The sequence below is a fragment of the Myxocyprinus asiaticus genome, chromosome 8, assembly GCF_019703515.2.
Source record: "Myxocyprinus asiaticus isolate MX2 ecotype Aquarium Trade chromosome 8, UBuf_Myxa_2, whole genome shotgun sequence".
Lineage (NCBI taxonomy): Eukaryota > Metazoa > Chordata > Actinopteri > Cypriniformes > Catostomidae > Myxocyprinus > Myxocyprinus asiaticus.
The window spans coordinates 53,326,829-53,348,296 of record NC_059351.1 but is presented as its reverse complement, the minus strand read 5'-3'; the positions used below and the strand labels follow the sequence as shown (position 1 = coordinate 53,348,296).

The window sequence follows — 21,468 nt, the reverse complement described above, 5'->3', positions numbered from 1 at the left end:
GGTTTCAAACAAAAACCTCACTAAATGTATTATTTTATAACTTATTTTGTCATTGCCGGTTTTTTACGGTAAAATGGTAACTTAAATAAAACGGTAAAAATAAAAAATATGTGGACATCCATTTTTAGATAACTATTTGCTCTAGAATTGTTTTATTTTTTTCTTGTTTATTTGGTTTTGCTGGTTACAAATCAAAAAGGGAAATGAAAAATGCACACACCAGTGTAAGTAATCTTAAATCCAAAGGTCTTGCTCAGTTTATATGTAGTTTTTAAAATAAAAAAGTTTTAAAAAATTAACCATTCATGAAAATAAACCATAATTAAAGTAAACTTGAAAATAGAATTAAAATAAAAACGAATTTAAAGAAAGCAAAGCTATTATAACTTTTGTAGTTGTGTTAACCCACCTGCCGTTGATTCGTTCTCTGTGGAATGTTTCTCTGTACTGATTGGTCCAGGGACCCAGATGCTCCACCCACAGACTGACATCATCAGCATTCCACCTGTTGATTGGTCTTCGGATCAAGACATCATGATTAGAATCAGTACTGATCCAGTGATACCGTAACAACAACACCTACAAACATTCACACACAGTGATTATTAAGTCTTATTCACAAACTCACCTCATCAGGAACTCTTCAATCTGTGTGTGTGTGTGTGTGTGTGTGTGTGTGTAGAGAGAGAGAGATAAAGAGACTCACCCCTACACAGATCATTGCCATTAGGACTCCAGAAAAAAAGCCGTTTCGTACAGCTTGCTGCACTACTTGCTGTAGGTCTATTGATACAGGTGCGTGACGGGTCAGCATCTGTCCGTACTGCTGGAACACCTGGAGAACCTGACAGAACCGTGGGTCACTCTGAACAGCTGACCTCCGTCTGTTTATGTCAGCGGGAAACTTCTTCTCCACCATGTCCCTGGAAAAACACATACACAAATCCAAAAATAAACACACAAACAGTTTCGGAGGGTTTGTTTCAAAACTGCATAAGCCGTCTACAAAAACAGGAGTTTTGACAGCTTCTTGGCTCATTCAGGCTAGGGAATACTTCTTCCTTCTGCTGTTGCGTCTCACACGCGGTCGGGCACTCTAGTTTCTCAGACTATACTCTTTTGACCGTGAGTGCATGCACACTACTGACACGTACTAACCCATACTTCAATTGATTTGTATTTACAGTCTGAAAGAGGTATTTTTAAGTTGTTTGCTCATCTGCAATACATCTATAAGATGTTTCCTCTCGGATATCAATATGACATTCAGCAGATGTTTTTGAGACATTCATGATTTGGAATGTTTATAAATCTGATCATTTCAAGATGTTTAGCCGATGTTAATTAGATTGTGATGGTTCTCTCACCTGAGGAGAATGTTGACTTTGGGAAACCCCTGCCATCTCTCTCTGCATTCTGGACATTCGGTCCGTTGAGAGGAATGCAACCACAGTGCCAGACAATGCCGACAGAAACTGTGTCCACAGTTCAGTGTAGTGGGATCTACGAGGACTTCATAGCAACAGTGACACATAAACTCAGGTGCTGAAAGTTCACCAGTGTCCTCCACTGACTCACGGAAGTCTGGCTCTATCATGATGCACACGTCTGTCATCTTGCCCTCACATTAAGAGTCTGTTAACACTCACACATGTACAGAATTACATAGATGAGTACAAGCAAGTTCGGGCAGAAATATAAAGCCAAAACTTAACGACTACATCTTTCACTGCACTGATTAATTCAATTGTTACTAGCATACCAGACACATTTGTTCAGCACATATACTCACACACACACTCACACATACTTTGCTGTAATCTGTGTACTTGACACAAAATCATCACAGCATTTGCCTGTATTCTTACCTGAGTAAAAAGTTATGTTTCTCAGTATCAGCGCTGATTTTCAGATCTCCAGGAGTCTTCACGCTCATCAGGTCATTTACCGTAAATGAAAAACAAAAAACAAAAAACAGAAACGGAAACTCTTCTACTAGTTCACATCACTGCCCACATCAAACACACAACAAAAACATGCGCACACACACGACAGAAACACTTTCAGTTTAGTTTTCAATTTTAAGGTGCTTGATTGCCATGACAAATAATTTTACTTTCATATCACCAACAAATTTGGTTTATTTGTTTCTGGAAATAGGGGAATGTATTCCAGTGTTGAGGACTAACTTAAAGTAGCAATACTTTTAACAATCTCACGTAGCACTGGGAATTTTGAATAATTTAAATGAATCTGTTCATGTAAATGAACCAGTTAAAATAAATGATCATTTAGGTTTAGTGGGAACTCCACTAAACATTCACATAAATGTTTAATTGATTCCCTTTGCCATAAATCACGTCCTCTTTCTTGAAGCAAAATTTTTAGTTAACTGCAGATTTTTATGACTATCACTGCAACCGAAATTGCATTCTGTCAGAGTACGTGTTGTTTTTTTATGCAGGATGCACTTCTCTGCCGGTAAAACAGTACGTTCTTTAGGTATGCATATGCGATGTACATATGCATGTATATTTTAAAGTAAGTACTGCAGCACTTGTGTTGTACTCCTCATTTGCAACTTGTTTCCACTAAAAAAAAAAAAAAAAAAGAACTTTCAATATTTTTAGGTTACCGAATCCTCCCTTGTTTATATTACTCAGAACATGCATGCCACCAAGTAAATATAATTGAACTGAGTTGTTTCAATGAAAAAAAGTTTACTTTAACGAATATTTTTTTTTTTTTTATTGGTTAAATGAAACTTGGCAAGGGATTTCTAGTTCTAGATAGGTAGAGTAAATGTTAAAATTAAGTGTTATTTTTTATTTTTGTGCAAGATGAAGATAAAGGGGGAGACTTGCTAGTGTTTAATGTTTTGTTATGTTGAGATTTAGAGGAGTTTCTGTTATTTTGGAGTTTTTGGGGTTACCAATATGGTGAAGAAATTTTGAGTTAATTTGACATGTCTAATTTTGTTGGGTTTACACAATTCAAAGAGGGTCCCTCTACACAAATTATTTCAGTTGAGATTACATAGAAATTTTAAGTTTAGTGGAACAACTGTCCACGATTAAATCAAGTTCAGCCAAAGATGAATTTTTTTGAGTGTTGGATAAAAGTGGCTAAATGAATATATTAAAATGTAAATATATCTTTTTAGTGGTAGTAGTGCAGAGAGATTTGTTAATCTGCCTCTGCCAAGTGAATGGACACCAATTTTTGATGGTCAAAAAAGCATATTTAGGCAACATCAAAGTAATCCACATGACCCAGCCGATCAATAAACGTCTTCTGAACCAAAACAATTGGTCATTAAGAAACAAATCAATAATTATATCATTTTTAACTACAAATTTTCTCTTCCGCCCAGCTCTGGAATGCATGTTCACGAGAGGACGTAAGCGCGATGGCAAGGTCACGCGTGGAGGAGGAAGCAGGAAGCACGACACTGTTAACAAGAGGAACGTCCACAGACCACAGACCAAGCGCAGTTCAGAAACTAAAACAGTCCAAAACTATTGTAAACCACGATGTCGGAAGATTTTAATCTTAGAGGAGAAGGGGAACGCAAGAGGTCGTGAACTCGCCCCTCTCGTGAACGTGCATTCCAGAGCTGGGCGGAAGCGAAAATTTGTAGTTAAGAAGTATATAATTATAGATTTGTTTCTTAAAATGACAAATCGTTTCAGTTCAGAAGACGTTTATTGATCGGCTGGGTCGTGTGGATTAATTTGATGTTGCCTAAATATGCTTTTTTGACCATCAAAAATTGGTGTCCATTCACTTGCATTGGATGAAGCTAAAAACCTGGGATACATTCCTAAAAACTTTAATCCTGTTTTGATAAAGAAAAAAAGTCATATGTATCTTGGTTGGCCTGAGGGTGAGTAAATTATCAGCAAATTTTCATTTTTGGGTGAACTATTCCTTTAACAGCCTTCTTCTCCCACTGTTTTTTTCCCCCTTTTTTAAACAAACCTCATTAAATCTTGTTGGATGTATGTTTAAAAAAAAAAAAAAAAAAAAAGGCAATTTTACAATGTGGTAAGAAAGATAACATTTCAAAATACATTTTATGAAAACAAGTTTTAATTTCTTAATATTCAATTTTGGTTCTTAAGTAAATGTTTCTTGAGATAAGACAAAAACAGTAATAAAGTAAAAATGAGTTTCTAGAGTGAATTAATGTTATTTTGAAGAGGGTTTTGGGTTACTCCATCTGACACAAGGACAAAGTGCCACTTTCCACATTAAATACAGCATAGAGGGGTTCCTTAAAGGAAGTGAGGAATGTGTACAAGTGTGTAAGTGTGTGCGTGTCAGAAATGCTGTAGAAGGATAAAGTGCCGGCTGCCGAGTCCACATACACTCCTGCTCTGGATGAACGAGAGCTTGGAGCCTTTATATTAATGTTCACTTTATTGTGAGAAACATATGTAATTACCCCACAGGTAAGCTTCCATGACATATCATTGTTTCCAAGCTGACTGGCCTCCACCACAGCAAGATTATCTTTTTTGCGAGGTATGCATTTGTACGTCACCCCCACCACCCCCTTTGAATAGCTCCATTCAGCCTCCCAGTAACAGCGATCAATCAGACTCTCTCGACACAGAACCTGGCGACAGGGTTCAAATCTGTCTGGATGATCAGGATATGGCTGCTTCTCAGTTACTTGTGTCACCCGTCTGTTTTCTTCAGAGAGAAAGAGCTCAACGTGTGCTGTGTTTGGATCCAGTGTAAGATTACAGGCATCTATGAGACAGAACATAATTTATATTAGAGAAATAAACCACTATTTTGCTATCTTTCTTTCTACACATGTTCTTTTTATAATGTGTGTAAATGTGTACTTCCTTTTACACCAATAAAAAACAGAGGGAAAGAAAGGTAGACACAGACTTACACTTTCTTATCCCTGACTTGATGAAGTGCTGACCATTAGGATCAATTCTGCAGAAATTTAATAAGTTATACAAATATATTTACAATGAAGAAAAATTGTCAAAATGAAAAATTTGATTTCACATGGCTTATTGAGGCAGTCACATGACATTTTTGATGCACATCAACAGAATATTTCTATATTTGGTTAATGTGTTTTTATCCAAATTTATTGGCATGTCTTCTTATTGAATAAAAAAATCATTATATAGAATAACATTGAATAAAATGTATCCAATTCAAGCAAACGTATTAGTTATGTATGCATATTTTGGAGAATTTATTAGCATCTTGTTTTTTCCATCCAGCATTTTTTTCTGCAATATCCCAAAATTCATATAGAAATTTATGGATGGAAACCCAGCTACCGACCCACTACTTACTTGAGTTTCTGTAGTGTACAGTTTGGATCACTGAGACTCTCAGAGAGCAGTTTGACTCCTGATTCTCCTGGGTGATTGTAGCTCAGATCCAGCTCTTTCAGGTGTGATGGGTTTGAACTCAGAGCTGAAGCCAGATAACAACAGCCAACCTCTGTCACCATACAACCTGATAATCTAGAGAGGAATAAAGCAAATAGCATAAATTAATCTCTACAAAAAAGAGAGGAAACATAGGACAAAACAAAGAAAAACATGTTGTGATTCACTAAATGATCTTAAAGTCTTACCCCAGTATCTCCAATGAACAGTTTGTACTCTTTAGTGCATCAGAGATCAGCTTCACTCCTGAATCCTGCAGGTCATTGTTACTCAGATCCAGCTCTCTCAGGAGGGAATCTGAGCTAAGAATCATGGCAAGAATCTCACAACTCTTCCCAGTGAGGTTACACCAGCTCAACCTGCATTAGAACATTTTAAGGCATTCTTAAATCTGTGTCTATATCGTTGTTAATAAACTTATTACAAAAAATTATACATATTGATAAACTGATCCTTTAAGTTATTTCATCATCTGCCCAGCTTCAAATCATTGGAAGCATGCATGATGTTTTTTTTTACTTATTATTATTTTTATCAGAGGAACAGAAAAAAAGATCTAGCAGAATGTCTAGGTGGAACTTTACCACACAACCACAGTGGCCAGTGTCTGCCATATGGCAAAAAGGTTTGGGGAAAAAAAAAAAAAAATTACAAAGACCATTCTGCAAAACAAAATTAATAATAATAAAAATAAATAAATAAAATAAGTGCATCACACTCACACACACACACACAAATAGTGGGTGAGTAGAAGAATTTTCAGTTTACTGAAATTAATTTCAAATGTCAGAATTTCAGTTTACCGTATTTTTTTAGATACAGTGGAAAACTACTCTTATCAAATGTTTAATGTGTTTCCCTATTTTTACGTGATTTTATTGTACTTAATAATTATGGTACCCATTATAATAAAATCAAATTACTCCACTGTTAGACACCACACTGCTGTAAAAATAATGGGTGATTCTCACAAAAACTGTCACAAAATGTTCTGGTTATATTTAACCCAAAATAAAAAAATAATAATAACTTTATATATATTTCATTATTACAGTTGTACATTGAAACTAAATGAAAAAGTAAAATCAGCGAAACTGAATGGTAGTACTAAGGCAATTCTACTATGATGAATAAATACTTAACAGTTTAAATAATGTTTTTTGTTTTTTACGTTGCAATAATGAGAATATCAAATGGGCCATCTTTTTCTGCAGTAATGAGAATTGGGGGGTAAAATGTGGCTAACTTATGCAAGTAACATCACAATGTAAAAAATCTTAATTGGACCTAAAACAGACTAAATTTTCTTTATGCGAAACATAATTTCTTATTTGTTTCTTTTGATTTTGGAGTAAAAGAGGACCAAGATATTTTCTTAAGAATCACACAAATATTGTTAATACTTTCCTGAGAATTTTAAGTTTTCTCTCTGTGTTGTCCATTCCACGTAAGAGCTGTTGGAGTCCAGAGTCGTGCAGATCATTGCTGCTGAGGTCAAGCTCAGCCAGATGACATGTGATTATCTTGAGAGCAGACACCAGCTCCCTGCAGCTGTCCTGACCAAAATGACACCGGGCCAGCCTGGAATAGTTTAATTTCAGCATTACATTTAAGACTATTTACATCTGAAAAATGCTTTCAGAGAAATATAAACAGCACCTACCTCAGTGTATCTAGTTTACAGTGAGGACTCTTCAGTCCAGCACAGAGCATTTTCACGCCAGCTTCAATACTGTAATTGTCACTCAGGTCCAGCTCGCTCAGGGGGCAGTCCTCTAACTGAAGAGCTGAAGCCACAGTTTCACAGCATGTTTCTGTCAGTCCACAGTCTGAAAACCTGTCAAGATGGCAAGATTTCAGCAAAAATGTTTATTCACTGTCATAAAGAGTTATTAGCATAGACTCATTACTCAAAAAGTTTCATTAAACGAGTTATAACAATAAAGCTACAATTGAGACAAAAATTTCAAGAAACCATGCATTTCAAATAATACATTACATAGGGGCGATATATGCAAAAATGTATTATTTTAAATTTTCAGTTAAATAACGGTATCACGATGCACACATTTTTAGATATATTTCTAGATACTGGAAACCTTTTGGTGACTTCATAGAACATATAAATGCACGGTTGACTAAGGTGTTATTTAATCATTCCTCTGGTAATTTACTTAGTGTGATTGCATCTCTTCCCGTGTTTGCTACAGAACAAATGCCAGTAGGAAAGATTGAAAGAATTAGCAACAGTAGCTACTAGCTAACGTGAGCAGGGCTTCATGGAGGGTCAGTTCGAAACAACGCAGCTTTTTATAAACAAGCTCTCCCTAATTTTCCCTCGGAAAGTAAAGTGAATGGAAGCAGAGGTTACATTCACTGGGGATTTTCTGTTATTTACAGAATGTTATTTAATGACATTTTAGCAAAAAATATTTTGGAACTCGCATTCTGTACCCTGCGGCGGCATTTCGCATAACCGTCGTGGAAACAATACTTGAAAATTCCTATCAGTTGACATTTCAAACAGTACCCCAGCAAACACAGAACATTCCCCTAACATTAGCATATGTTTCCCCTTTGGCTATTTTTGGGGGGACCAATTCCTAGGGTCCATTTCAAAACATTGCCTTGCTATCTCCTGCCTACATAGGCAGCTGTCTTCTATAGAAGCATCCTAACGGAAATGGAGCCTCATAAGAGACCAGTTTGGAACGTTCTACATAGTCGACAACTCCAATGTTGTTCAAATAGCGCTTCTCACACACAGCATACTGAGATGGGTAAAATAGTCAGTTTTCTATCATAATGAACAATTATTTATCAGTACTTTTCAGTATTAAATGGATTCTAAGTAATTTTATGGTCAAAATCCTCTCGCTTCATCCGCCATACTGAATTTATTTTTCCACCAAGCTCATTATGGTGAGTTCTGGGATGGCCTACCCAGGGACAGATACATACAATGATACCCAAGAAATTGGCTAAATGAGAGAGATAGGATAAGATACCTACCTTTTGGTACAGCCTTTGCATCAGAAGTGTGGCTTAAAATGCCAAAAATTGTTAGCTTGGATATCAATTTAACCATTATATTGCCTACCCTTAATGCTGCACAATAAAGTTTCTCTTTAAAAGAGGAAAATATCTCAAGAAACAATGTACTTCATTCAACATACTAACAAGAATCTTGCAATCTCACACAAATAAGAAGAGGAAGTAGGGTAAAAAAATGTACTCACAGAGCTCTTTTGCAGCATCTAATTACTGGGACTAGTCTCCTGCATCCTGCATACGTTGGGTTGAACTTCTTTGGGTTGAACTCATCCAACACCTCCTCTGACATCAGGAGCACATAGACCATTACTGAGCAGTTTGAGGTGGAGATCTCTCGACGTTTGTTTATGACACCTGAACTCAGATATTTCCTGATTTGCTGGTACAGGGATCTGTCCTGCAGCTCAAGGATGCAGAAAAAGTGGTTGATGGATTTGTCAGGGCACTTATCGTTGTTTTGCAGTTGCTTGATATATTGGATTGTTTTATTGATGCTTCTTTTACTGTCCTCTGTGTGGGTCAACAAGCCTGTGAGGAGTTTTTGATTGGACTCAAGAGAAATGCCCAGCAAGAACCGGATGAAGAGGTCGAAATTCCCCCTCTTGCTCACCTTGGCTTTGTCAATTGCTTTCCTCAGCAACACGTACAGCAGGTCTTTCTCAGGACGTGAATTCTCCAGGAAAAAATCGAGTTCCTCCATGTTCTTATTCAGGTAGCAGAGGAATACATGCAGAGCAGCGAGGAACTCTTGGACACTCAGATGTATGAAGTAATAAACCTTCATCTTATGAAGCACAGAGTCTTTCTTAAAGATCTCTGTGCATAATCCCGTAGACTCTGACTCATCAATTAAGTCAATGCCACATGCTTTCAAATCCTCCTCATAGAACATTATATTTTCCTTCCTCAGCTGTTCGAATGCCAGTTTAGCCAACTTTAATATCATTTCTTTGTTTGAACCTAATAGCTTTGTGCGATCTCTTTCATTTTTTTTATCATACTTTTGGTTCTTCATGTTCATTTGTATAAGCAGGAAGTGAACGTACATTTCAGTAAGTGTTGAAGGAATGTCCTCCCCATTGTTCTGGATGAGAATTTCATGTAGAACAGTAGCTGCTATCCAGCAAAATACAGGAATGTGACACATGATGTAGAGACTACGAGATGTCTTGATGTGTGAGATGATTTTGGAGGCCTGAGTCTCATCTTTGATTCTCTTTCTTAAGTATTCCTCCTTCTGTTTGTCAGCGAATCCTCGCACCTCTGTGAACAAACCCACATACTCAGGAGGGATTTGATTGGCTGCTGCAGGTCGTGAGGTCACCCAGATAAAAGCTGATGGAAGAAGTTTCCCTTTGACTAAACTTGTAAACAAAGCATCAACAGATGACCGTGTATTAACACAGTGAAGTGATTTGCAAATGAAATTCAACGGAAGACGACTTTCATCGAGTCCGTCGAAAATAAAAGCAATCGTACAACTTTCATACAACTTTGTATCCTTGAGCTCTTTCAGTTGAGGATAAAATTCCTGTAGAAACTCATTGAGGCTGATCTCTTTATCTATAATCAAGTTAATCTCTCGGAATGGAAGCAGGAACATGCAGTCTATATGCTGATTTGCTTTTCCTTCAGCCCAATCCATAATGAACTTGTGAACAGAGAAGGTTTTTCCAACGCCAGCGATTCCCTTGGTCAGAACAATGTTACCCTCCGCCCTTTGCCTCAATAAGCTAAATATGTCATTGCAGTTGATTGGCGTGTCCTCAGATTTTGAGGTTTTGAAAGCTCTGTCGATCTTCAGAATCTCGTGTTCATGATTGACGTCCGTAAAATCGCCTTCAGTGATAAAGAGTTCAGTGTAAACTTTCTTGAGATGTGTTTTATTTTCTTTTTTGCCCTCAAAAACACGTTCAGTTTTCTCCTTCATGTAGTATTTGTGGTTTGCAATGATTTTTTGCAAGACATCCTCCTCTGTGATGCAAAACAAGAACACAAGGACTTAATTTCATGTTGTACATCAACATTTTTCAGCATAAAAACAGTGATATTTTTTAGAGTAACGTGATTCTATGAGACCAGGCTGCAAATACATTTATAGACAGTAAAAAGTAGTTTATACCTTGTTTTCTTTCATGTTTTCCAGATATTGATCCCTCTGAGGGTGTTTGAAGCCCTATGAGAAGAGCAACAGTTATCAAAAACAAAGGTGGACAAACATATGTCAACTAATGCAACAAAGAAGTACTGACTCATATTTATTAAATATTATAAAACTATTTTGCACTGGAATAGAGACAGAGAGATTCATACATTGCCTTATATTACAGCTTCAGCTTTCTTTTATTACCTTCCTTGTACTTGTTTTTTAACTCTTCAGCCAGCTGGTTTTGTTTCATCTTCTTCAGGATGTTCAATGTGATCTTCATAGCTTCTTCTGGTTCATAACACTCCACCATCAGATCCACTGTGTCAATGGCATCTGCATTTTCCAATTCACCAGCTGAAATGGACCCTTCTTGTTTTAAATGCCATTTAAACCTTTTCAATTTGTTTTCTTCCAGCTCATCCAGTGTTTCCAGAAGCTGTTCTGGAATAGATGCCATCTTGTCTACCTGGGTCTTTAGTACAAGACCAGATTAGTTATTTGATCAGACTTGGTACTCCCATGTAAATTTGGACTATTTCCAAATTAACACAGGAATCTTTAAATCATCACCAGCTTAGTAATTTTACACTTATCACAATAGGGTCATGTTCAATCACCACCCACATAAAAATAATAATAATAGTCTGTCCATTAAATACTCATTACTTTAAAGGAATGTTCCAGGTTCAATACAAGTTAAGCTCAATTGACAGCATTTGTGGCATAAAGTTGATTACCACAAAAATTTTTTGGACTCATCCCTCTTAAAAAAAAAGTAATAAATAAATTAAAAAAACAAAATCGAGGTTCCAGTGAGGCACTTACAATGGAATTGAATGGGCCCAATTTCTGGAAGGTTTAAAGGCAGAAGTGTTAAGCTTAAAATTTTTATAAAAGCACACATTAATTCTTCTGTTAAAACACATGTATTATTTGAGCTGTAAAATTGTTTAAATTGATATTTTTACAGTCATGTAAGGGTTTAAAGGATTACGGCATAATGTCGTCATGGCAACACAATTGTAAAACTGGCTATAACATTACACAAAAAAGGATAGTAAATGATTTTGTCACACTAAAATCATGATAACATGCATATTGTGGCAATACTTTTGAAAGTATTCTAGTGAGTATTTTAACGTTTACGGATTGTTTCCATTGACTTCCATTGTAAGGGTCTCACTGTAAACCAGACTTTTGCCTTTTTTAAAGAAAAGGAGGGGCGAGTCGAAATACATTTTTGTGGTAATCAACATTATGCCACAAATGCTGTCGATTGAGCATAACTTGTACTGAACCCGGAATATTCCTTTAAATTGTTCTTATGGTTCTCTTATTTCTGTCACCCACTTGAATCTGTAGTAAAATCAGTTTGTAGCCTATTTACAGATAAAGCACCTTACAGTAATGATCTGTACAAACACACCAATAAAAGTCTCATTTTAGACAGTCTTAAAATCAGATTACTGAAGTTGTGATAAGACACTTTATTGGTGAGATGAATCTGAGCCCTTACTGTAGCTAAATTAATAACAGCTACAAACATAAAGCAAAATAATAGAATGACATTAATGACAGAAATGGAACGGTTTCACTTTTGTGTTGTATAAATATTTAATATTAACTGTAACAAACAGATTAAAGTACCTATTAGAATAAACACGTATCTTTAGATATGCAGAAGAGGCCAAAGTCTCAAAAAAAGTCATGTGAAGAAAATTTCAGAAAGTCATGTGACTTGGAAGAATGAGCCATTGACCTTCATCACACTCCAGGTTTTGGAACACGGAAGTAAACGTTTGCAGGCAAACTTCCACAGCGGTGAATGCGAGTTCACAGCAAATATGTTTTTTTTTTCACTTACCCATTTGCTCCAAGAGCAAAAGAAAATCCAATATTACGTTTGACTGACTTTTCAGAAGAGGAAAAAAATAGAGAGCGGTGGATTAAGACAGTAAAAAGGGAGAAGATGACAAATTTGACAAATTCCAGGTAATATAACACAAAGTATAATGTTATAAATTTACACTCAATATTTAAAAAAAATTATAATATAAAAAAATAGCGATATTTACGCTAAACAATAAGGCGGAAACGCGCCATTAAAGTCTGTGAAAAAGGTCTATTACAGAGATTATTTAGCAGAGACGGGCCACTCTTGGAACGCACAACGGCAGCCAACGGAAGTAGAAAAGAAGTCCCACCTTAAAAGTAAAAGAGCCAATCACCTTTTAGACACAGCCATTGCCCGTCAATCAACTCGACATCGCGCATGCGCGTTAGCTATACAAGACGAGAAAAATGCGTTTTTTTGTTTTGTTTTTAGCGTAATCTGAGGTAAAGAATCACAATTTATGATGCCAGTGTTTTCAGATTTTATTGCTGATTTTAAATATGTCCTTTGATCGTAATCTTGACCAATCGTATTTGAGATTTCAGTCTTTTTCCATTCAAGTAGATATGAGCTGCACTGTCATGACTGGAAATAACCTCCCAAGAACGTTCCAAAAATGACCGACAGTGGACTGACTTGCTGTATAACCTTCGGTTAGAAGACCAAATATCGAGACGTGAGTTAACATCAAACGACAAATCATTAAAACTGTTTATCAGGTTTCTGTCAAGTTAAAACTCGCAAAAACAATGGATGGATGGATGCAAGGACTGCAATATTAATTGTTATTAAAGAAAAAAACACGGCTTTAGTTATAAGAAACAGCTCTTTTTTTCTTTCTTAAAATATACTCACCTGGATAAAAATGCTACGTCACAGAAACGGACGGTTTTCACATTGCTTAAGGGCAGCACGCACCAGAAAAATTATTTGGAAATATTAAACACAAATGCTCTCAGATTCGCGTTACTTTCAGTTATAAAACAGCGTCATTGCGTCATCACCTCTTTGACCCCCTTCTAGAATCGCGCTTTTTCCTTCGACCTGATGGGCGCTGTATACGCTCATCAAAATAACTTCTCCCAACAAACGTCCTGTAGACCGTAGAGTTACACATTTGGGATTTAATGGATTATAATAAATCCCCTATTTATCTCCTTATTTTTCCTGCAGTGTTATGGATACTTCATGCTAACTTTATGGTTTCTTGATCAGCCGAAAAAAAAAAGAAAAAAAAGAAACATGGATAAATTATTCAAATCCGCTCCATCAGTTCATGCATCCCTACTACAACATTACTGTAAAGTAAAACCCACTTCAGACTCATTTTACACACAACAAGTCTGTGTCATTCTTCAAATGCACAATAACTTACACAAGGATTTTAAATAAAATAAATATAACTGTGAATGAAAGCATTGTCTTTGTCAACTAACAAATTTTTTCATTATGCATATTATTTACACTGATTAAGGACTCATGGCTAAATAAATGACAATGTGAAATTTAACCAAACATTCATACTTTTGCTTTATATGTTACATAATATTTTTCCGTTTAACTCTAGAGCATAAACTCAATGTCGATACTTCAAATGTCGTGAAAAACTGGTTTGGAAACACTTTTTGTCAAGAAAATTGTCATTAACGCAAAAATGTAGTGTCACATGACAGAATTTACCCCAATCGATAGCCTGTGTTAATCATGACGACAAGGAAGACGCTGACTACCACACCTGGAGTCGCGAGTTAGAATCCGGCGCGTGCTGAGTGACTCCAGCCGGGTCATCTAAGCAACCAAATTGGCCCGGTTGCTAGGGAGGATAGAGTCACATGGGGTAACCTCCTCGTGGTCGCTATATGTGGATCTCGCTCTCGGTGGGGCGCGTGGTGAGTTGTGCGTGGATGCCGTGGAGAAAAGCGTCAAGCCTCCACACGTGCTAAGTCTCCGCGGTAACATGCTCAACAAGCCACGTGATAAGATGCTTGGATTGACGTCTCGGACGTGGAGGCAACTGAGATTCGTCCTCCGCCACCCGGATTGAGGCGAGTCACTACGCCACCACGAGTACTTAGAGCACATTGGGAATTGGGCATTCCGAAATTGGGAAGAAAATAAATAATAGTCATGACAACAAGATATACATCCTTGAAAGCCAATTTATTGTACGTGATTATGGATTGATCTTAACGGCATATATATCCGATGCTGCAAACATGACACTTTCAGGAGTGCCAACACAAATATCTCATATCACGCACCTGTCATCAACAAGTGTACTGAGAACAAATGAATGGCCACTCTTTGTGATTAATTTAATCGCGGTAGACATCCATTTATTTTTAAAGTTGCTTTTCCACACCATTCAAAATAATAGATGGCAATCATTGAATTAGCCAAAAATACAAAAAAACATATAATTTCAGTGCACAAAGATAATTTATATTAAAAATGAATACATAATACTAGGAGAAAAGCTTCAGTGTGCTTGGAACATTAACATATAACACAATTATATTAAATTATTGTTTATACTTTTGAAAAAATGCCAGCAAAATTCCCTGTATTAAATTAAATAAATTACCAAACGAATAAAGCATTAAATAAAATAATTAATTACCAAATGAAAAAAAAAAAATCTTTAGAACTATATATGCCTTTTCTTTACACAAACTTAAATTAGCCTTACCCTGTTCTGTAGACGAATAAAGTCAGCTGAATTACATTTTCTACACTTTTTTCAAGGCTATAAACTATCAGAACTATTTGTCCAATGCTGAGTTCACTTTCAGAAAACCAGCTTTTGAACATTTTAAAACTTTTAAATATTTTAAATCGAACCCTCTTTACCTCGGATCGCATTTGTTGAGCTTCTTCAGAAAATGTAAATTGCATTATGATGCTAAATTTAATTTTAGATGAAGAAGTTCAGTTGGTCGTTAAAAGTTGCTGGACAAATATGCGGGACGTAATGCAGTTGTGATGGCGATGCTTTAGATTAGATGATTGTTCAAAATAGCCTATTGAATATCAGGAATGTATCATATGTAAATCCTGATGTTACACTGCATCAATATTTCTTTAATAGATGTGCACACAGCATATACACATTGATGGATGGTCCTTATACTAAGTCCGAAAGTTTCCCCATTACTTGGTGCAGGTCGCCAGCTTGAACAGGGCCATGACGATTCGCCTTCGGGTTGTAACCGGTGGCAACCTACGATAGGCGCAACATCAGGACCAGTATTACAGTCCTATCAGAAGGGCAACTGCTCCCTTTTGATTGCAATTCCTCCTCTTCTGATTGCATTTATTTGTGAAAAATGACAGTAAGCTGTCTTAATTTCAATGAACTGTCTCAATACTCTACCCATTTTAACAAAAGTTCTGAGGAAAAAAAATGGAGACATCTGGGAGGCGAAAGGTACACAATTAGTGATAAACACACATTTCTGTTTTGAAACGGCTTAAAACGGCTTAAGGGCAGATTTCTTTTGCGATAAACCAAAACGTATGCAACAAAGTGTTTTTTAGGCATGACGTCATCACACACACCATTTTTATGATAAATCGATAAAAGGCCATTTGAATGGAAACAGGCAGAAGGTGGCAAATTTCTCAAAATGTTTCTTACGCATTTTCACTTTGTCGATAACAAAATAGTGCACATGCAGCAATGACAGCTTTGCAGATCCTTGACGTTCTAGCTGTCAGTTTGTCCAGATACTCAGGTGACATTTCACCCCACACTTCCTGTAGCACTTGCCATAGATGTGTCTGTCTTGTCGGGCACATCTCACGCACCTTACAATCTAGCTGATCCCACAAAAGCTCAATGGGGTTAAGATCATAACACTCTTTTCCAATTATCTGTTGTCCAATGTCTGTGTTTGTTTGCCCACTCTAACATTTTCTTTTTGTGCTTCTGTTTCAAAAGTGGCTTTTTCTTTGCAATTCTTCCCATAAGGCCTGCACCCCTGAGTCTTCTCTTTACTGTTGTACATGAAACTGGTGTTGAGCGTGTAGAATTCAATGAAGCTGTCAGCTGAGGACATGTGAGGCGTCTATTTCTCAAACTAGAGACTCTGATGTACATATCCTCTTGTGTAGTTGTACATCTGGACTTCCACATCTCTTTCTGTCCTTGTTAGAGTCAGTTGTCCTTTGTCTTTGAAGACTGTAGTGTACACCTTTGTATGAAATCTTCAGTTTTTTGCCCATTTCAAGCATTGTATAGCCAGTTTCTAGAGAAAGCTGTTTCTTTTTTGCCATTTGTTACCTAATATTGACCTTAAGACATGCCAGTCTATTGCATACTGTGGCAACTCAAAAATAAACACAATGTTAAGCTTCATTTAATGAACCAAATAGCTTCCAACTGTGTCTGATATAATGGCAAGTGATTTTCTAGTACCAAATGATCAATTTAGCATGATTACTCAAGGATAAGGTGTTGGAGTGATGGCTGCTGTCTAGATTTGATCAAAAATGACTTTTTTCAAATAGTGATGTTGCTGTTTTTTACATCAGTAATGTCCTGACTATACTTTGTGATCAGTTGAATGCCACTTTGGTGAATTAAAGTAACAATTTCTTTCCATAAGAATAAAATATGTACATTGTTCCAAACTTTTGGTCGCCGGTGTATATTCTTTTGTTTGGTGTGCTTTATGTTCAAAAATATTTTAGCTTATTTTTAAGATTTACACATTTCAATTTTATAACAAAATGTCATTGAATTGTGTATTTTTTATTTTTTTTTAACAAAATTAAATTAATACAACTTTATTATATATTTTTTTATTTTGTTAAAAATTACTCAATTCGTTTTGATGGAATTTACAAAAAAAATGAAATTACAATGTAAATGTAAATCTTAGCATTGGTTTTTCTGTTAATCAACCTGTTACCCATGGATGAGTCTTTCATGGATTAACAGTTGCATAGTCACATGTTGTCTGCCCATCAGGAGAGGTTCTGTCTGAATGAGCTGTATTCTGTAATTTGATGGTGGAATAAGTGACACTATCAGAGGTGATGCTGGGTAATTGTGCTACAGCATAAACAGAGGCATCATCTTCACCAAATACAGGATGAAACAAACTGTAATCAGGATGATCATTTGTCAGAAGGATCTCTTCATAATCATAGATGGAATGAGTGCCCTGATGTGAGAGAAGAAAAAAAGATGAACTGGAAAAGAGACACAATCAAAACCAGTAAAATTTGTATTTTTGGATAATATTAGACCTTATTTTTTCCCAGTCAAACAGTAAACTCATTTTCTCACTCACTCACTTCTTTAGTTTTTCCAATCTCTCCATCGGGCAGATTCTCCATTGAGCAACAAACAGCTCCTCTGAACTGCAGTTCTGTTGTGTGACAATTCATTTTTAAGTGTGTTTGTGCGTGTAATGAGAGAAATGCAGCTGCATGACCGCGGCGCAAGTCCAATTTGACAACATACTATAACTGTTATGAGTTCTGAAAGATTCTATACCATGTAAAATGTGTATGAAAGCGTTACCTTTTTTCTTTTGTTTCCGTCTGATGTAAACAATCACTAAGAATCCAAACACCAACAGCATGACCACAACCAGCAGCATAATGATACTTGTAAAACCTTGAAAAACAGACACCAAAACCATCCTAAATGGCCAGTTATGGAGTAAAGCTAAGAAATCTCAACGTACAAACAGAAACTTGCATGATTTTGTAAGCAACAGAACACAACTCACCTGATTGTGGTTTGGGTGAGAATGAATCAGTAGAAGAGGAAGATGATGATGGGAGAAGTAAACATGATGAAGATGAAGTTGATAATGATGATGCAGTTGTGACAGGTCTGTTTGATGCAGGATCTGCTGATGCTGGTTTAGTGATGTAAAAGGAAGCTGTTGTGGTTATTTGAGGTGACGTCCTCTTTGATGTGGTTGATGTACCTGGTGTGACTGAAACAGAAATGTTCATTTGATTTAATGTGCATGATATTATTTCTGAAAGTTCTGCATAATCTGTAGTTGATGTATTTATTTCAGATGCTGCACTCATCTGATGTGAATAATCTAAGACACAAAGCAATGCTCATCTGTGTTAAGCATAAAGTTCAGTACTTTTCATGCTGCAGACTTATTATTGTGATGGCAGGTTACAAGTCTAAGTTGCAAATGAGAAGTTCTCTCTTTTAGGAACAGAAATAGAAAGTCTTCACTCGTGAACTTCCCCTGACACAGCTGTTAACAACGCTTCATTGATGTCAGGGGTGGGGCGGAAATACAAAAGCCTGTGTATTAATTAGGGATCTGTTTTCAAGTCTTCTGATTGAATACAAAGAACAATTCTTTTAGTTAACAGAATTTGCAACAAACTTCTTACCTTCAGAAATCTTTAGATCAATTGCTGAAATCCACTCGTTATGCGTTTGTTTAAATATTGTCTTTACCACATATCCACACCAGTATATCCCAGAATCCTCTTCTCTCAGATCAGTGATGGTCACAATAAAATCTCTTGCAGATATATCATCACTCAGAGAAAATCTGCCATGTTTGTGTTTCTCAGATGAAACTTTGATCCCAGATGTCTCACATAAGGATGGGTCTTTTCCTTTACAGAAGAATTTGTCATTATCTGTGGCATCATGTTTGTAATGACATGTGATGGACAGCTCCTTTCCTTTTATACCAGACACTTGGACCACTAAATCAGAACACGTGGAAAATATTTGGTTCAGACCGAGGAAAAAAGAAATGGCATGAAATTGAAAAATTGATCTTGATCACATTTAAATCATTTTCACACTCCACAACTCTCTGTTGAACCTGTGTTCATATGGATGATGAAACGAAGACAATGCTTGCAGTTATCTTACTTTTTCTGATATTTACTCGAATCTCAGTGTAGACATCAGATAGAGGTCTCTCTATAGCACACCAGTACTGTCCTTCATCGTTTGGTTTCAGATCTGTTATAGTGACAGTGAAGATTTTGGCTCTGGTGTCGACATTCAAAGAGAATCTCTGATCTCTAGCAGACATTCCAGATGTAATGGGTATATCCTTTTCTGAAACAATACGCAGAGTGGAGCATTTTCCTCTGCAGAGGTACTTTATGTTACTTTCATATTTGGGCTCATAGGGGCATCTGATATCAACACTTCCTCCCTGATATGAAGTGTATGTTGTGACACCTGCATCAGCACAGAACACATCTAGACGGACAGAAATGGTGCAAGCAATGAATTTACAACTAACTGTAAATATAAATAGGTAGACTGAATGCAAGAATGTGACAATTCAGAACATTTGTAGTTTTCCTTTTCTTCAGATAAGATGCTCAAACTCTGTCAAACAAAGCTGATTAAAGGTAGATACTTACTTGAGATGTAGATGAATAGAAGAAAAATACTGAATTGATGTCTTCCACACATCTGCCTCCGTTTAAGCTTGTATTTTGCCATCCCTTTGTACTTCTCTTTCTTTCACTCTCTCTTTTTGACTGACAGACACAAATACACTTCCTTTCTCTCACCCTTGTTTTACTTTTTGCAATGATTGTTACAAAGAGTGCTCTCTCTGCTGGTGAAGCAACAGATATAACACAAAGCATTGACCTCTTAAAGTGATGATAGTTCACCCAAAAATGAAAATCCTCTCATCATTTACTCACCCTCAAATGGTGACCAAAATTTTGAAGGACCAAAAAGCACATAAAAGCATAAAAGTAATCCATAAGACTCCAGTGGTTTTATCCATATCTTCAGAAGTGATATTGTAGGTGTGAGTGAGAAACAGATCAATATTTAAGTCCTTTATACTATAAATTCTTCTTCCTGCCCAGTAGGGGGCAATATGCACAAATAATGTGAATCACCAAAACACAAGAGAATGTGAAAGTGAAAGTGGACATTATTTGTAAAAAAGGACTTAAATATTAATATTTTTCTCACTCACACCTAGCATATCACTTCAGAAGACATGGATTTAACCACTGGAGTCTTATTGATTACTTTAATGCTGCATTTATTTGCTTTTTGGAGCTTTAAAGTTCCGGTCACCATTCACTTGCATTGTATGGACCTACAGAGCAGAAATATTCTTCTAAAAATCTTCATTTGTATCAGCAGATGAAAGAAAGTCCTACACATCTGGGATGGCATGCGATGGCATTTTTGGGTGAACTATTCCTTTAGAAACAAGCCATGTCTGTATTATATGATGTATTACTGACTATTTCTTTTTTAAACCTTAAATTTAACAAACGCCATGGTGGTGTAGTTACGGCATCCACCAGCAGGGCCATGCTATCCAGTCAAACCTTCCAGCCCTTGGGCAGAGGAATGTTCACACAGGAGAAAGTAATATAAAATGGTCACAATTTTGTCACAACATCAAATGGTGGACCCCAGTTGGATAGCTTTGTCCCATATTTGGAGCTCAAAGTGCTCAAGACTTCTCATATTAAGGGCATCGTGTCCAATATTGAAGCCTCGAAATGCTCAGAGGACCCCCTCCCCATACCCCCGACCCCGCCGTCCCATATTTGTCCCGTCCTGTATTGTTCAGTATTTGTGTGATGTTGGGAACCCTAATGCTGTCCCAAACTGATATGACCTTTGAAGAATGTATGAGGTGTTTTTGTCCATACATTATAAGTCAGTGGGGTCCAAAATTTTCAAGCTTGAACAAAGGACATAAAGGCAGCATAAAGGTAATCCATACGACTCGAGTGGTTTAATCCACTTTATTCACTATTCACTAAATCTTGACATCTGGCCCAAATTAAATTTTTGGGTGAACTATTCCTTTAAATCCTAAAGTGTAATATTGAAATATTCAGCTTGATGTAACAGATGTAAACGTACTTCAGAAACTCCTGTACAGACTTCTGTTATAGTGAATGCACTCGAGTATTGATGAAAGCCAGAGCAATTATTTTGT

The 21,468-nt window shown here is 36.5% G+C and overlaps 3 protein-coding genes across 4 annotated transcripts in view; all 3 read right to left on the bottom strand.

Annotated features, from left to right (window-relative positions):
• The window catches only part of LOC127444816 (uncharacterized), a 93,907-nt gene extending 90,645 nt beyond the window's left edge, over window positions 1-3,262 (bottom strand). The window contains 3 exon segments of the mRNA XM_051704356.1: window positions 410-579; window positions 707-923; window positions 1,368-3,262. Of these exon segments, the coding sequence (XP_051560316.1) occupies window positions 410-579; window positions 707-923; window positions 1,368-1,615 (635 nt within the window). The 5' untranslated portion in view covers window positions 1,616-3,262.
• A 747-nt stretch (window positions 3,263-4,009) lies between these two features.
• The window catches only part of LOC127444814 (uncharacterized), a 40,840-nt gene continuing 23,381 nt past the window's right edge, over window positions 4,010-21,468 (bottom strand). Inside the window, exons 16-30 of the mRNA XM_051704355.1 lie at window positions 19,401-19,718; window positions 18,905-19,204; window positions 18,268-18,480; window positions 18,057-18,152; window positions 17,828-17,901; window positions 17,467-17,694; window positions 10,834-11,104; window positions 10,606-10,659; window positions 8,669-10,457; window positions 7,093-7,266; window positions 6,840-7,010; window positions 5,618-5,791; window positions 5,331-5,504; window positions 4,910-4,956; window positions 4,010-4,758 (exon numbers count right to left, since the gene is read on the bottom strand). Coding sequence (XP_051560315.1) covers window positions 4,214-4,758; window positions 4,910-4,956; window positions 5,331-5,504; window positions 5,618-5,791; window positions 6,840-7,010; window positions 7,093-7,266; window positions 8,669-10,457; window positions 10,606-10,659; window positions 10,834-11,104; window positions 17,467-17,694; window positions 17,828-17,901; window positions 18,057-18,152; window positions 18,268-18,480; window positions 18,905-19,204; window positions 19,401-19,718 — 4,628 coding nt within the window. The 3' untranslated portion in view covers window positions 4,010-4,213. The remainder of the gene's footprint in view (window positions 4,759-4,909; window positions 4,957-5,330; window positions 5,505-5,617; window positions 5,792-6,839; window positions 7,011-7,092; window positions 7,267-8,668; window positions 10,458-10,605; window positions 10,660-10,833; window positions 11,105-17,466; window positions 17,695-17,827; window positions 17,902-18,056; window positions 18,153-18,267; window positions 18,481-18,904; window positions 19,205-19,400; window positions 19,719-21,468) is intronic.
• LOC127445478 (polymeric immunoglobulin receptor-like) lies at window positions 13,388-20,446 on the bottom strand. Of its 2 annotated transcripts, none has more exons than XM_051705592.1 (7): window positions 19,907-20,446; window positions 19,401-19,718; window positions 18,905-19,228; window positions 18,268-18,480; window positions 18,057-18,152; window positions 17,828-17,901; window positions 13,388-17,694 (listed from the first exon to the last, which is right to left on the bottom strand). In XM_051705592.1, the coding sequence occupies exons 1-7, from the start codon at window positions 19,986-19,988 to the stop codon at window positions 17,455-17,457; spliced, it is 1,347 nt and encodes a 448-aa protein (XP_051561552.1). In that variant the 5' UTR covers window positions 19,989-20,446; the 3' UTR covers window positions 13,388-17,454. The 2 variants fall into 2 exon arrangements, with proteins under 2 accessions (XP_051561552.1, XP_051561551.1); XM_051705591.1 differs by having other exon boundaries at window positions 19,401-19,739; window positions 19,907-20,445.